This window comes from Argiope bruennichi, chromosome 3 (genome assembly GCF_947563725.1).
Source record: "Argiope bruennichi chromosome 3, qqArgBrue1.1, whole genome shotgun sequence".
Classification (NCBI taxonomy): domain Eukaryota; kingdom Metazoa; phylum Arthropoda; class Arachnida; order Araneae; family Araneidae; genus Argiope; species Argiope bruennichi.
This window is the reverse complement of record NC_079153.1, coordinates 119,483,673-119,501,489: the sequence shown is the minus strand read 5'-3', so window position 1 is coordinate 119,501,489 and position 17,817 is coordinate 119,483,673. Positions and strand designations below refer to the sequence as shown.

Genomic DNA, 17,817 nt, shown 5'->3' with positions numbered 1-17,817 from the left:
TGTAGAAGGAACCTATAATTGCGATACTATCTCTCTCTATATAAATAGAAAAATATATGTAGATCTCAAAATTTTCCTAAATTTTTATATATAATAAAAACCGTTATTAATAAATCTTAAGTTTTATTATTATTATTATTATTAAACAAAAATTAAACGATAAAATAAAAGTCTTTTTTAATGTCAAAATTTTATTGAATATACATTTTCCCCCAAAGTTTTATACATAATATAAACTAAGGATAACAATCACAAATAATTTCCCAAACTATTAATGTTAAGCATCTGAAATGTCAAACGAGCTTTTTTATAGCTTAATGTACCCCAAAATGAACTCTATATTTACTCATTCATTAGAAAAAGTTTTGAATTTAATCCTAGCACTTTATGCAGAAATGAAAATAATTTTACATAAAAAAAATGTTTTAACTCTCTTTTCATGTTGGCTCTGAATGTTTTTAAATATCGTAATGAATGCAAATAATTTCAAATTTAACTATATATATCTAAAAATCAGGTGAAAAGTTCATTCTACCTTTAAACCTAAAAAAATCAATGGTTAATTTTAAAAAATTGAAAGCACACTGTGAGTAAAAAACCAACTTTATTCTAAAAGACAAAAGCACCATTGAGATTTTCAAAAGATGTGTGTTTGTGTGTAAAGGTGAGAATAAAATAACATTCTCTTAAAAGCGTTCTCTGTGATTTTGGCACCTTCTGCAAACAGAATAAACCAGTCCAATCAATATGCAGGCGCAAATCCCTAATCCAAATCCTATAACCCACCAATGTAGTTGTAAATTATGTTTACCGGATAAGCACATAGATGGTTCTTCATCTGGTGTGTATGTTCTCAGAGGAGCATCCTTGCTTCTGGGGCAGTTAGGAATGCCATTACACACCAGTTCTTTACGAATGCAAGTCATAGAAGCTGCACATAAAAACTCGCATTCTTTCCCCAAAGACATTAATGAATAATCCGATGCTGTTGAAGGTGCTGGCAAAACTCGAAGCTGAGTCCACCACAGGGTGAAGTTAACCTCAGTGGCCTCGCTGGCCCTTAGATCTAAGATAACATTTGAGCTTTTGATCTCTTCTCTTTGCACAACGAAGGAATGTTCTGCGAGAGTAGGGCAAAGAAGGATGTGATTGACTTTCAGATAATCAAAACTGCAATTGTTACCAATAAAGTTCTCCAGTCGGAACCCAGCGTCTTTGCCTGGTAATAGAGGAACCTGCCAGACGCAATGGACTGGACCAGGAAGATTGCCATCTTGGAACGATGGAAATGTTATTGAACCTTGCAAATCTAGTTTCAGGACTTCTGGCCCACATCGAGCATCACTGAAGAACGTGAAAGTACCATTGATGTCTTTGTTATTCGTGTTCTTATTACTTGAAGAAGGGGTTAGTACTTTAGAATCTCCACTTGTTGGGTTCGAACGAAGAGTGACAATCATAATTGGAGATAGGGATGTAATGGTTACGGTTCGTTTGCGGCTCATGTGGCATAGACAGAGAGGAGTGTCTTCAGTGGTTGCGCCAGTTATTTCTAAAACAACAGATTCTGCCTTACAGTCAAGGCAAGTTTTGGTTGTTTTTTCGAAAGGTACTTCTAGAGTGAGATTAACTCTACCATGCATAAGAGAACTGGCATCTAAAGTGTAATTACAGGTAACTGGCTGACTGGTGGAATTGAGCTCATGTAATGGTAAGATGATTTGTCCATCGTGATCCAAAACTCTGTTGCAAGCATGCCCACTTTCCAAAGAAGATGCGCCAACTGATTTCACCTGAAATTCGTAACTGATGGATGAACCATCCAATGATCCCCGGGAACTCACAAATTCAACATACAAATAATTACCTGTTGATTCATAAACTGCCTGGGCTTTATTCATGTCACAAAGTTTTGTGATTATTTTCGTAGGGCTAGGTTCAGAGGCGTCATACAGTTTCACGGATTCTTCACACAGTGTGAATCGTTCTATTCTGAAAAGCAAAAAATCCAATCGTATGACGTCTTCTGGAGTTGTGTAAAATCGATAAGCGCATGTAGTGTTGGGTGGGTACCACGATCGTATGTTTGAGAACGTGCTCTCTTTGTTTTCCGGCAGATATCTTTCAACGAAGCAGCTGTTGTTTCGGAGCTGCAGAGGCTCCGACGAATCCGGGTCGATAATGCTGTCTGCTTTAAAATGAAAACCTGTGTTTAAAAGTGGTCCAGCATTTGAAGTAATGAATTCTACTAAAATGTCTGGTCCAGATGCTGAAACAAACAAACAAAATATAATAGCAATATTAGCATACCAAAAAAGGAAAGCTATATTATATAAATATCATTACATAATAGCAAAATGTAATAGAATAATCTCATGATGTGAGTTATGCCAAAAGTAGAGCAGTAAGTTAAATTCAATATCAACCATGCATGTTAGAACAGTTTTAAAATATTCCGAATTTACATTACCATCATTAAATTTGTCAAAAGAAATAATTTCAATCATATTTTTTTTGTTTATTTTTGGAGCAATCTTTCATTTACTAGCAAATGAAAAGGAGTAATCTTCATTACTTAAAAAAATAAGATCTAGTTAATTTTTTACTATATATTTTAAATTGATATAAAATTATTAAAAAAGAAGAAAAAATTTGTTGAACATTTTTTTAAATAATATGTAGGCAATTAAACGTTAGTATTTTTAAATAATACAATGCTATTTATTGAAGTATTTCAAAACTTTAACAAAGAAAACATAGCTTTGCAAATTTTAATTTTATGAGGAAATGACGTTCTTTGTGAGATTCGATTTTATTAATTTAACCATAGGAAAGCTTCCATAAATGAGTCCATTTTCTGCAAATCGGAAATTGTTATGTATTTATTTTAAAGTTTAGAACGTGGAAAAAGTTTTGAAATGCGTTACTAATCGTGAGAAAATTATCAATAGGTAAATAGCAGTAGAATTTGAAGAACATATCAACTGCTTTACGTACGTTTATTAATATTCTAATTGAGCATTTGTTGCTTTCAACATTCTTTCTTATTCTGTATACATTGAGAAACAATTCTATCAATGTAACTCTCCAATGAAACATTTTGTCAGGCTTTGACTACTAGCTATCTTTGGCAACCAGCTGCTTCGAAAGAATTAATAATTTCTAAAAATTTCCAATAAGTGTTTTTTGTAACTGAGTCTTAGTGATTACCTCAGCAAAATGTTTTTAAACAAATTATTATCATTATATAACATACTATTTTAAAATCTTTACACTCTATTGCTCATTATGTTATGCATTCCTCTAATTTTCTGCCTATATCTTACATAATTTACATTCAATGTATTACAGGAATGAGCTGCAATATTTAAAAAGGGGCACACTTTAAAAAACTTCACCGTTGCTTGATTCTGAAACTGAATCTTAGTTGTAAGTACAACAAAAGTTTTATTAAAAACATGCCGTATATTGATACCAAACAGAAAAAAAAATCTATTTAACATAGAAAAATAATTCGAATCTTTATATCAACTGGTCAACAATAATGAAGAAAAGACAAAATTGTTGATAAAAAAATTGCTCTAAAATTGCTTAAAATAATTTTTTGAAATTAAAAATAGAAAGGATTATTAAGGCAAAAAAATTTGATACCATCAAAAAGATATGTTTTGAATTTTAATCTAATTCAAGAATCATTTTTGTGCTGTATATTTTCAGAATTAGGAAAGAAAAACGCCAAATGTTCACTTAATTTTTAATTAATCGAAATTCTAATTAAAATTTCAATAAAATCGTCCTCGGATTAAATTCTCACTTTCGAAAGTATTTATGGGCCAAATTTGATAGTTCGAGGTTTAGCACTTGTAGAGCATCAACATATATACATAAACATATGTACAAAAACATTTTCTTTATTACTAGTAGAAACAGGGATTGAAATCAATCTGCGTAACGTCATCGTCACTTATGATAATTACAAGCGTCATATCCAACGTATATCATTTTATCTATGAAAAAAAAGAAACATATGAGATTTTAAAACCATGCATAACACGTGCCGACCTGATTTCAGTATACCACACACCGAACTGATAACAGTTGAAAAATAAAAAAAAATATATGAAATGATGTTGAAGAAAGGCAATATTTACTTTATTTTATATTCCTTTAAGAAATCTGCAAATAAATAAATAATTATAAATATCAATTGATGTTATATAATGCAATGATTTTACGATTAACATTACTTAGCTTTTCTAAATCGCCATAAAAAAAAACTAGGGTTAAGTTTAATAATTCTTTTCATTTTTGTTTATTGTATATTATCATTTGATGCAACAGAAAATGCATAAATTATACTTTTATGACATTGAATAGATGTCATTTTATCTACTGATGAGGTGATTGGAGATAACCGTATATATTTATCATTTCTTTAAACAATAGTGTAGCAAAATTCAAGTTGCTATCAAAGCGGAAATATCTTCCTGTATAGTATCAAAAGTAGATTATGAAACTTACAGAATAATTAATTCATATCTATTCGGAAGTTTTTTTTGAATAACTATCATTGATTTTAAATCAAGACAATTCCAAACTATAAAAATCCTTTAAAATAAATGCCATCAAATGAACGATGCTTGTATTTTTACAAAACGTGACCTGGAGCCTCGTTAAAAGATAGAGATGGTTGTAAGATAAATTAGAGAAAGAAAAGAACTTTGTAGAAAGAGAAAAAAATTCATCACATGGATTTATTTAGCAAATATATTTACATCATTCATTCAAACAGAATGTGATTGGATATTGGGATTGGATTGAAAGGATACATTAAAAGGGCTTCCTTATCAATTGTATTTTTTACCCATTCTGAAACAAAGCAGCACTATGAAATAAATTAATTAATTTGTTAATCGCTTGCAGTACTTCGAGAATCCAGATAGAATAGTTCGACAATTATGATAAAGAGCTTAGAGATACTTCTATTGATATCGATGGATTGCACAAATGAAAGTAGCCAGCTACGGGATTCCGGACAACAGGGGAGAACTAAGAATTTTGCCATAAAGTATGATTCTCGAGCGCTCTATGTGCATGCTATCATCTCCGATCGATGAGTGTTACCTTATCCTGATTAAAAAAGATAGTATTGTGTAAGAAGTGGACATTTTGTGTAAAAGTAGAAAAAGAGAAATATAAAGCCTAATCCGTATTCTTTATTGCTGAACGAACTCTAAAACATGGCACTTTGGTTTAATTTATCTCTACTACTAGTAAAGGTGAATGTATGTAATTTCGTTTGCGCTCTACAGACCAAACTGTTTGATTTGCAACTATCGAATTTGGCATATATATATATATATATATATATATATATATATATATATATATATATATACAGTAGACTCCCGATTATCCGCGGGCGGGTTATCCGCGGTGTGGATTATCCACGCCTGCCACACAAAGTTTTTTTTTTTTTTTTTTTGACTGATTTTTTCAAAAAGGTGCAGTTTTACAGTTATACTTTTGTAATTACATAATACATTACAGAATTAAAACTGTACATATGTATTCATTTTTCTGTGCATCCTTGAAGCCTCTCGTAAATTCAAAGCACTTTTCTGTTTTCATTAACAGAATGCATTTTAGGTTAGTTTTGAGTGATATACTAAAATATTAAGCGTTAGTTAAACATTTCCTGCTGTTTATTTTACGTTTTATTGTACATAAAACGATTTTTCAAAGTTGGAATGACTGTTTTCTTTTTCGCTATACCCGTTTTTAGCTTTTTTCGGATTATCCGCGATTTTTGTTATCGGCGGCAGCCGCGCCACCCAATTCCGCCGCGGATAATCGGGAGTGTACTGTGTATATATATATATATATATATATATGTATATATATATATATATATATATATATATATATATATATATATATATATATATATATATATATATATATATATATATATATATATATATATATATATATATATATATATATATATATATCTTGGAGAATGAAAATATGCCCCTCTGAGGGATTTTGTTTTTTAAATTTTAATTAGAATTTAATTGGTTAAAAATTAGCTGTATTTTGATTTGAAGTTTTTCCGCAATAAGTTTCAAAACATTTATTGCGCAAAAATAAATTTTACACCGGTTCATAATTTTAAAAAAATTATCTTTTTTATAAAACAAATTCAATAGTCGTACAAAGTTTTGCTGCATTTTGACATTTTTATTCATTTATTTATTGCTTAATTTCTGATAATAAATTACATTGTTTCCCTAAAGTTCAAACCATTTTTATTGTTTCATCAACTAATTAATCGCTTAATTTTCTTCCATTGCTGAGAATTAAAGAAGGATTTTATTTAATATCTGTGTTTAATATATGATTATGTTTAATATCTGAAAAGGTGTAAGACCTTGAAGATCGTAGGGAGAGAATAATTATTTACTTATTGAAAAACTTAAATCCGTGAAAATTCATGGCACCGTAGCAATTTCATGGTGTCATGAATATGAAATTAGATTTAAACGTTATAACTAAATTTAAAGAAAATCAGTATTCCTGGCGAAACAACTGTCCGTTAGCGGCGAATACAATGTAATATTCAACATTATAAAAAATGATAATTGATTTAAGAAGTGGAATTCTTTGGAGGAAAATGGAACTGAAAGTAAAAGCCTGAATCCCGATTTAGATTAAATTTACGATTTTTTTTTAATACTTTGTCTCAACTCCTTACCAATGATATTCGATTTCAATCTTCCTCGTCCACAAAGGCTAACAATGAGCGGACTGTCATCAGAGGAGCCGTCATAGACCTTCACGATGTCGTAAGGACATTCATCTGCTTTTTTCGATATCGGCCTTGGGAAACACATCAGCAGGTTGTCGCACCGTAGTCCGTCCACGTCGAAGGCTGTTAAGTCCAGACCCACCAGATACTGCCGGACACTCACATGGTACCGGCAGTGAAGGTTTCGGGGGTAGATGCCTGGAAAACCGGGAGACTGGACAAAGCACCTGCTTGGTGCACACTCGGTGAACGTGCGATCACAATACGAGCCAGGCACAGGAGCTCCTCGCCTGTGAGGATATAAGTGAGGGAACTGGCCGTACCTGCAAATTCAAAAATTGGAAGAGTTTAGGTTTTCGTTCTATAACGTAAAGGGCAGAAGTGGTTATGGTTTACTATAAATCTCATTTTTGCTATCCCACAAATGTAAAGCACTAAAAATATGCATACATATACAGCTTTTACACATTACAGACCATGTAAAATCACTGCCTGCCATACCTTATATTTCCCTCCATACATATACTTCACCCATATCAATCTTTCCTTCCACCGTATATCCTTCCCGCTAGATTTCTGCTTTGTCATAGGTTAGACTAAACATTCTGCTAGAAGCATTTAGTAGTAATTTAATAATCTCTGCAATTTTTATAAATAAATTAAATTGATTCTTATGATCAACAAATAGAGATTTTCTCCTTATTATTGAATCAGAGCATTTATTTTATGGTTGGTTGTTCGCTGTAGTACCACAATGACAGTATGAACTGTAATAAAGTTTCATTAAAATTTTGCAGAAAAAAGGATAGAAGCAATAAATTTGTGTCCAAAAAATTTTAAGTGCTTCTTGGCAGTCAGTACAATATCTGAACTAGAAGGTTGGTATAGTTATTCTTATTTTCTCCTTACTCTTTTTATAGCATCATATTTAAAATCCTTTTTGAATTACACCATTAACACTTTCATTTACAGACATGTAGACATGTATTGGGACTTCGCTTGTTTGTCTATCTTTTGCTAAATTTCTTCGATTTTGAGTCATTAACCTCTTTGTTTGGTTTGGTTTGGTTATATTAATGTCCCGTTTGAAGCAACACTAGGGCTATTTTGGGACGGACCTCGTAATTTGGAACCGCTGTCAGATGACGAGGACGACACCTGAGCTGGCACCCCCTCTCCACACCACACCACTCCAGCGAGAGGACATTTGGTCATAACGGATTTAACGTGCAACAGACCCCCTTACACGACGGTTCTTCCGCGGAATCGGGTCACGAACCTGGAACCCACCAGTTCCGAAGCCGAGACCTTACCACCAGGCCACCGCGGCCCCTACCTCTTTGTTTGCAGTGAGGTGTTTAATACATGCATCCAATTGCTCAATTTTTAATATTTAAACTTACAATCAAGTAAAAATACTAAATAATTCAAAATGCAAAAATCTCTTGGGCATTTTTTATTATCTTAAGTGCTCTTTATGCTATTGTAGGAATTAAAATAGCATTAAATGTTCTAAATAGGATGCGTCATCTAATTAGATGGTTAAGTAAATTTAAAAGTCAAGGGATTAAGAGGTATGAGGAGAAGTGGGGGCAAATACTGATTGACACCCTACCATACCATGGAGGAATGTGAGGAATAGGACACCGCTGTCACTAGAATACTGTGGAGATTAACAGCATTGCCAGGATACATGCCTCTGCTTTCCAATTGTCTTCTTGCATTGGTTGAACAATGAATTTTTACACTGCTTTCATCCCTTATAAGTTCAGTTACTGCTAACCATGTTCATGAGTTGCTCCTGCTATTCTAGGAAATTGTAATTGCAGATATATTCAGCTTACTCCGCAGACATGTTTTGTATCACATGGTTCGATAACGCTGCTGTAACATTTTAACTAGTATATCTGCTATATGAATTATATCCCATGAAGAAGGTCTAATAAATTACACTCCAGAATAGCTGTCTTGTGTTCTTTCAGATCTGCCATCACTTTCCCTGATATGTATTTCCATACAATTCCTATTATTTGTTACATTGCTATTACCTATTATATGTTTTCTATCACCACTACAAGTTTGTATTTATTTTTGAGACATCTATGTATTGAAAAAGGATGCCTTTAAATGCCGAATAGTATGGCTAACGGCATTTATAGTTCCATTGCTCCGTTTCATAGCAGTGTCTCGACAAAAACTTATGATGATTCGAATTTCTTATATCTTTTAAAATTTCATATTGGAATACTTCCCCCCTCCCCCTGCAATTACTATGATCTTTTCGCATATGTAGTATTTTGTCTTAGTTTAATGGAAAATGAGGTATGGAAAATCAGCGTATTGCATGAGATATGGAAAACCAGAGCCTGCTGCTATTATTACATAATTTTTGTACTCAGCATAATAGTGTAAGATACTGTTCATTCTCGGATTCCAAAACCCTCTATGCTTTCGCACATGCATTAAATGGTGTTTATTTCGTTAAAAAAAGAGCAAGCGGAAAAATAGTATACATTTAATAATAGACGAACTTAGATAATAAGTAGAATTAAGATGCATAATAATCTCTCATTTTTCTGCGGTCCACCCCTTACCGAAGTACAAATCGTCGGAAAATGCTAGTCTGAATATCTTGAAGCGGATAGTATACCAGTAAAATTCAATTTATACAAACTATCAAATATAAACCAAAGGAAGCCAAACGACACGCTGTTTCATTTTATTACATTAACCCTACTTTGAATGGAGATTCAATGACAGGTGTTAATAGACATTATTATATAAATAACATCTAATGGTACGTAAGGATAAAAAATATGGTAATAAATGCTGCCATTATATAAACTTTCTTTAACTAGACAGCAATTGGTTCCACGTTACATTTTGATGTAGAACAATACTGGAGAACTCTTAAAATGCGAGTTAACAACTTTAAGCTACTAAACGTTTACAACACAATATTACTTTATTTTACAAATTTCAGTTCTTATTTTGGCAGTGGCTTTTCTTTTAAAGAATATTTTACAAAATTTGGAATGTTTCCTTTTGTTTTTCAGTATATAGTACCATTTTTCGGAGCTGCTTACATTGTCTGAATTTTAGCCATTTATTCTGAAGCTTTGTTCCGATACAAACTATCATTCGATATATTGCGCATAACTTTCACCCATATGTATATTAACGCAAGTTTCACCTAGCATGAACTTCTCCTTGTTTTTCCACATTGGCGTCGAATTGCAGAAAGGTGTCGGTTCCATAACTGTCGGCATGAAATATTATCTTCACTTGTGGCGTTTCGGAAATAAATGTCTTTGGAGAGTCTATGTCGCCACAATAATATCCAGGTGAGTCCCTGTTGCTGAAGAAAAAGAAACTTTACTTAGTAAACTAAAAGAAAATGAATCGACTAAAACCAAACGCATAGGTTCAGATACGTTATAAGCAAATTTTTGATAAATATTAAATGCGAAATTTATCTATTATTACTTTGCTGTTTGCTAATATTCTATACTAAAGAATTGACTTTATTTAATAGATTCTTAAAATATTAAATAATCAGAAAATTTCTTAGTTTATTATTTCATCATATTATAGTTCTATTAAGAAAGAAATAATCATTTAATTCTTGATGTACACCCAAACAATCGAATTTAAATCGTATGAACATTTGAAGGAAAATTAGATATGCCTTTTACACTAATCAGAATTCTTGAAAAAAAAATTTTAATATAAATTTAAAAATACTTCATTATTTTCTATGTTATGTTTCGAGTTTTTCATATTGATTTCTTTTTTGGAGTCAAAACACGTAAAGAATTTTTTTAATGCAGAATTTAATACAGATATGTGAAGGCTGCATTTCAGTAACTTTCCATATTATTAACACACTCACTGCCACGACTCATACCGAATATTCGGATCATTTATTTAATTGAATTATTACTTCTTTACTATCTCTTAATTATAATAAAGAAGGGAGGCATCTAATTAGATAGATAATCCAGCTCATTTAGATAATAAGGAGTGAATTACAGCAGAGTCAGTGGCTGGCAACGTATAAAATATATTAAAGAGTAAAAATATTTTGTCCAGTTATAAACCTAAATTTCCAAATACTTCAGATGGCTGAATTGCATTACTCGGAATAAAACAAACTTTTACTCTATTTGCTAGTTCTTCCAGAGGACATTCCGGAACATAGAGTTCAAAATTTCCTAGATAAGTTTACTCGTTCTCGCTTCACTGAAGGATACAGCAAAGGTAGTGTTGTGATATATATATATATATATATATATACGCTTATAGGATGGATTGCAAATTAATGTGGTTTATTTTCAGGAAAAACCTTGGCACACAGTCTAAAGAAAGCACTGAAATTATTTAAAAATGTTAATTCTTGAAAAAAACAAAATATTATATTGAAAATTTTCCAATAGAAAACATTTTAAAAAATATGGCCGATAATCATTAGATACTATAATTTTATATATACTAAAACTGTCAACATTTAGTCCTGTTCTTAAAGTTCTAGTTGTGAATTTTTAAAAGCTATATTACCTAAAATTGCTGTCTTTGTATCCGTCGACTATTTGAACATATCCTCCGATACACTGGGACCTGTTGCTATTGGGTTGCCCGACCCTGAGTCTCGTGAATCGGACGAATACTACCCAGTCATCCCGAACAGGTCGGACTCGAATCTTGTAACTGCAGTGCAATGGTTTCCCTCGATTGAATTCGGTGACTGGAGGACTGGACACCGCTTGGTAGATGTCGACCGTTTTGTTGCAGTGGTCAGAATCCCCTGCGTAACAAATTAATTTGTGAAAAGAAATTCTATAGTAAAAATAAAGATTGTTTGCCATTAATATGTCATCATAAAGATTTGGATAAAATTCAATGTGTACCTGTGAACCGTATCAATAACCAGCGGGTGTGGTTTCCCAAAATTTTATCGTATATCCTCAAATAAGCCTGTCATGCTAGATACGCCTTGCATGGCACATGGTGAAATATTAACTTTTGGCGTGATTTTAGTATCTTTACTAAACATATCGTGTCATTCTTTGATAGTTATTTTGCGATTAATCCCTGGCATGCGTTAATAATATTCAAAAATCGGATTTTTTTAGACACGTTTTTCCCAACTGATTGAAACAAAAATTTGACACCAAATTTCACTTGTATTCAGAAAATTCCGTATCAAATTTGATATAATTCCCTCATTGTGTCTTTTAACTATCTCATTTACTTCTTTTTGAAAGTACAGACCGAGAGGCAGTGAACCCTTGGTTGGTTTTTCTCAAAATTTGACAGGTTTCAACACTTAAAATATTAAATGTGTGTACCGAATTTTATCTATCTAGCTCTCTTCGTTCTGTAATTATCGTGTAAAATTATATTCGAATAGCGAGATAGACGGACTTGGACTTAAGAGATTTTACTCAAATTTTGATAGAAATCTGCAAATTAGATGTGAATACAGTATACTAAAATTCAACCACCTAGCTCAAAGTCTTTTTGAGTTATCATTGTCCCAGACAGATAGACAGACATTTCTAAAAATGTGTTTTTTCGAATTCAAGTGGGTATAAAACGTTGAGTTTCATCAAACTCTTGAACTAACATATTGTAGATAACGATACATATCAAAGAGAATATTATCTGCTTTAAAACCTAGGTTCATAACACAGGATTCTGTCAGAAAAAAAAAGAATTATTTATTTTTATAAAAAAAGGAAGAAAAATTTTATTAATTAGTAAATGCGTTACACGTTTGCCCTCCAAAAACAATTAAAAAAACTGCTCAAAGCGATCTCGGTATACTTCATCCTTTTTTTTAAAACCCAGTAGCCTATATTACAATTTGGAAATTCTTTCTTGTAAAATTAACTATGCAATAACAAATCTACACATATACGCGATCTTTTGTGTTCATGTTTGTCTTTATACCAAACAATTATTTTATGTGCCTCGAGCCCATTTCACTATTGAAACTTTGTCGGCTCAAAAAGTATCAAGCGTTTGTATAAAAATGCCTCGCGATTTCCCAACTAATAAATTCCACATAGAGGGAGTGAAATATGCGTGATAGTCACAGCAGCCGTAATCATTAATTCTGAAATGGAATCGAAAATTAATATTTTTTCTCTTTGTATACTTCCATCTCTCCCTTCCCCCCATCTTGAAGATAAGGACATTCCTATGTAAGTATCAGTTTAAAAATTTTAAGTTCAGGTTCTTACAGAAACAATTATTTTTGAAGCAGAAAAAGAAGTCAGAAAAGCAAAGGCAAAGGCGAGTTTTACAATATTATCAGCAAACCAAAAGAAATAAAAACGTCACATAAAAATGTATAACACAGATTTAGAAGAATAAAAATTTTCTAAAACATAGCAACACAATTCCAATAATAAAAAAATTCTAATAGTAGGTAAAATGTTGCCAAGTAGTACATAGTATTAATAGCAACCTTTTTAAGTATTTAAAATATGGTTTCAAAGGATTTGTTGCCTCAAGCAATACATGCTTCTCATATTGTTTTTTCATGCAGCTAGGTTGCTATGCTGTTGCAAATTTGTTTCACTGAGTCTTTGTTGTACATTTTATTTGAGGATGTAAATTCATTGACAAAAAAAATCTTTGAGGCACATCCCTATTTCCTTTTTTTTTTTTTTTTGTTGTTTTTGAACACATGAAATTAGCAGAGCCAATGCGAGACATCTTAGCATTTCAAAATTCTATTTAAATAAACTATCAAGAAATATGATTGGTTAACTTCGTTTTACCAAAAAAAAATCTATCCCATTATTTGATGAAGTTGAAACAATATTTTTAATCAAACACGAAAAATAATAACTTTCTTGAGTTATCATTATTTTAAAAACATCAGTCTTTGAACCTAACTTCTTTAATTTATTATAATAGCAAATATTTGTTCTGAATGGAAACTGTCCAACTTTTCTTGATTTCAAATTTTATTCTTAACACTAAATTGTGTAAAATTAATTTAACTGAAAGGATTATGTAAAATAAATGGAAGAAATTCGCATCACCTGAAACTCTATAATAGAAACACAGTTACAGTTACCATACCGCCGTTTTTTAAATTGCATTTTGAAAGTTCCCTAATGGCTGCAGCATACTTTTTTATTATGCAAATGATGTGCATGAATATTTGATATTTATTTCATAAACTTGAATGCCGTTTAAATAATGCAATAAAAGGAATTTTTAAAATTCACTATGAAATATATTTTATTTCTTTCATAATAAGTACGATTTATTTTAATCTCCTCTTAAAGACAAAAACACATAAAATCAAAATCACAGTTTCAAAATACAAAAAAAGGTTTCAAAAGTGACTTCAATTCATATAAATAAATTAAACGATAATTAATAAGTTATTCTACAATGGCAACATAGTTTTATATATGCATGCCGTAGAAGTATTTGAAACTAAACAATTAACAATTCATTTATATAAACATTTAACAATTCAATAGCATATTTTTGTTTCGCTATGCAGTATTTTTTGGTATTTTGAAGAGGATTTTAAAAAGGTAAGAAAAAGCAAATACAATTCGTCTTTAATAATAATATAAATATATAATCAATTGCAAAGTCATCTGGCCTTGTTTTTCATACACAATGTGAATTTTTTTGCTGCATGCATTGTGAATTACATGTGATACCAAAACTATTTTTTCCTTGATGTGCATTTTTAGTCTTTAACTTAATTTCACATTTCTACAGACAAGTTTCTGAAGAGATAAATAATAAATCTTGCATTTATAAAAGCAAAATGGAGAGCAGAACTTGCGTTAGAAAATTCCAATTCTATTCCTGTTAAGTAAATATAAATGAATTGCATAATGTAGATGTAAAAATGTATAGCTATTAATATACAGTAATTCCAGATGAAAATATTTTAATATTAAGGCTTTTTTCCATGGAAGAAAGTTTTAAAATACTGAACATTTTATATGTATTTGAAAATTAGTATTTCAATTGCTTCAACGCATTTATAATTTCTCTGGTTATTACAACCAAGTAAATAATATTCTTTCATAATTATTTATCAATTCTTAATACAACTAGATAAAATTTACGCAACCATTATGAATAACATCTAGATTAATAATAATTATTAACTTAATATTATTGACTTGAGTATTTTATATAATATTCTGATCAATTATTAATATATTGACTTGAGTATTTTATAATAACAGCTAAGAATGAAAATTTACTTCAAGGAATTTATCAGTAATAAATCTTCCGAAATATGCTCAGACTTCAAAACTCTTTCTACTTTTAGATAAAAACTGAATTAAAATATTAAATTACAAGCACATATAAATATCTTATTTATGCATATATTAACGAATTTAATTCATTTGTTTCATCTGCTTTTGTATTCCCTATACATTCTTTTAAAAGTACATAAAATAAATAGCAAAAAATATTTTTAAAAAAATTTTAAGCAAGAAAAAACACTTTACTTTTTCTAACATTGCTTTACGAAATCGCGCACTTTATCAAGATTTCTTTTTAACCATGCAACAATGCGAAGTACGGCTGATAATTTTTTATATGTATCTCAACAAAATTAATCTATATCCTCCAAAATTATTTTGAAATATTAGAATTATTTTCGGAAAAAATAGGTGTAATAATCTATCTTTATTAAGTTCAACATATGCAAATGCCCTCAGATGCGGAATTTTTATTCGATAAACAAGACACCAAATGCAACCAGCAAACGATGCATACCTGTTCTATGGCTCATATCCGGCACCGGCCATCCTTCACCGATCAACGCTGATAGCAAAACAAGGAGCAAAAAGGGGCCCATCTTCCCCTATTCCGTCACCATGCAGAAGTGAAATCGGTGTGCAAATTTAACGCCAAGATCAGGTCATTTTAACAAAATATCTAAAACCCTCTATTGACTAAATGCGAGGAAAATTCCAACGAATCATTCGCAACTTCTTTTTTTTACCCTCACTTTGGTACTCTCAGATAGATTCTCCAACAGAAACTGGCGACAGACATGGCCGAATCCTCGGCGCAGGCGCAGTGCAGCGCGGCCCTATTGATCCGGGGGTCCTTGGAATTTTTATCAGGTATGGAGCAGGGAGAGAGAGAGAGAGAAAAGATGCGAGGATGCAGTAAGGGTGGCAGAGGGTGGAGAAACGACAATGATATGATCATATTCCTGATGAGGGGGTAACAGTGTTTTGATTGCAGCAGTATGTCTTGGTGGGGGAGGGGGGATACAGAATAGACCGTTGTGCTTGAAAGGGGTGTTTGTGACAACCGTTCTTGCTATTGATGGCTTAATAAAAGAGTGTATATGCCTGATTACCAGTAAAAGAAATAGCTGCATAGATTTCCTCATGGCATTCTTTTTGTTCGAATGCATCCTATTGAATTCTGTTGTTTGTGTTTATTGTCACGTTTATATGTCACGTTCACATAGAGCCTCTTGTATCACGTTTTACCATGAGTATTTTTATACAAAATTTAATTAATCTATTCCCCCATATATCAGTTTCTGCACTTTCTTTTCATTGGACAGAAAAGACTTATTTCCTAATATTCTTAATAAATGATGGATTTTATATAATTTTCGAGATGTTTGAATTAATTTTTGAGATTTTTTGCAAAATTACATAATTGATCATGCAAGAAAAAATTGTAAATAAACATTTCACTTTCTAACTTTTAAATGTGTTTCTTCAGTTCTAAGTTAATAAATATATTCAGCTGTATTATATTACAAATTGTTGTTGAAAGTTTAAATTCAGATTTTTGAAATTTTTATGTATGCTTCAGTAAAGCAAATTAAATGGCATATTTAGTGTGGAGTTATCAATACATTTTCTCCAATATAGATATTATTACAATTTTTATGCTAGAAATGCCACATTAGAGTTCCATTATAGTACTGTAAAATACTACTGTTTTAAGTACTTAAAGGGGGAATTATCAACACATTGATAATTCCCTCTTTAAATATAACACTTTTATTGGGGAAGTGAACATTTCTATAAGCCTGAATGGAAAGCCCGTGATGCATAATTATCGATTCGACTATTAGAAAAAATCATAATTATTGTTATTTTTCAAAAAAAAAATATTTAACAAAAATAATAATGCACAATATTGGTCAGAAAGTTTTTCAAATGCATAAATTTTTCATGACAAATAACAGACAAAAATATTTGATATTAAGCAAGAATGTGAATGCTTACAAAATAAAATTTCAGTTTGAAATGGATATTACGAGAACGATTTTTAATGAAACTTTAGGAAATGTGGATTTATTGTCCCACACCATTACATACTTTTATTGAACTTCTTTCATATATATAAAAACGGAATACTGAAATTGATTTTCCATTTACTTCCTGATGTGTTAGATTTTCAAAACGTTTTTCTATTCCCTAGGACAATATTGGAGCTTGATTATCAGTCAATCAACGAAAGTTAATTAAATTTTGGTTAATGAAATTATTGCTGCAAAATTATATAATAGTTATATATAAAATGAAAAATAAAATGTTTATAATATATATATTAAGAAGTAAAAAATGGACAATAATCATTAATAAAAACTATATAAAGGCGCTTTTTTTTCATTGCCCTCAAAAGTAGAAAACAATCACTTTTTTCGAAATTCTAGAGAAGAAAGCCAAATCTATAAACCTATGAGACGATGCCAACTATTCAATAATAAATTAAGAAATAGTGAATATAATAAAAAAGCGAATACCTGAATATTACTGAAAATTAAATTATATTATGAATATAATTAAAATGCCAATTAATTTAGAATATTTATATGAGGGTCTAAATATTGTACAGTTTTTGTTTGATCGTGAGACTATTTATTATTTCTTTATTTTTACCACACTTATAAAAACATATTTTTAAACAGGTATTGGGCATATAATTCGCTGACCATAATCCTAATGAATGTTTAAATTACACAGAAACCG

The 17,817-nt window shown here is 30.9% G+C and overlaps 1 protein-coding gene across 1 annotated transcript; it reads right to left on the bottom strand.

Moving 5' to 3' along the window:
* Nucleotides 1–585: 585 nt before the first annotated feature.
* On the bottom strand, nt 586–15,854 carry LOC129963364 (uncharacterized). Its single transcript, XM_056077697.1, has 5 exons — nt 15,587–15,854; nt 11,369–11,615; nt 10,005–10,169; nt 6,758–7,134; nt 586–2,269 (listed from the first exon to the last, which is right to left on the bottom strand). Exons 1-5 carry the CDS (start codon nt 15,666–15,668, stop codon nt 687–689), a joined length of 2,454 nt encoding a protein of 817 aa, XP_055933672.1. The 5' UTR covers nt 15,669–15,854; the 3' UTR covers nt 586–686.
* Nucleotides 15,855–17,817: the final 1,963 nt, after the last annotated feature.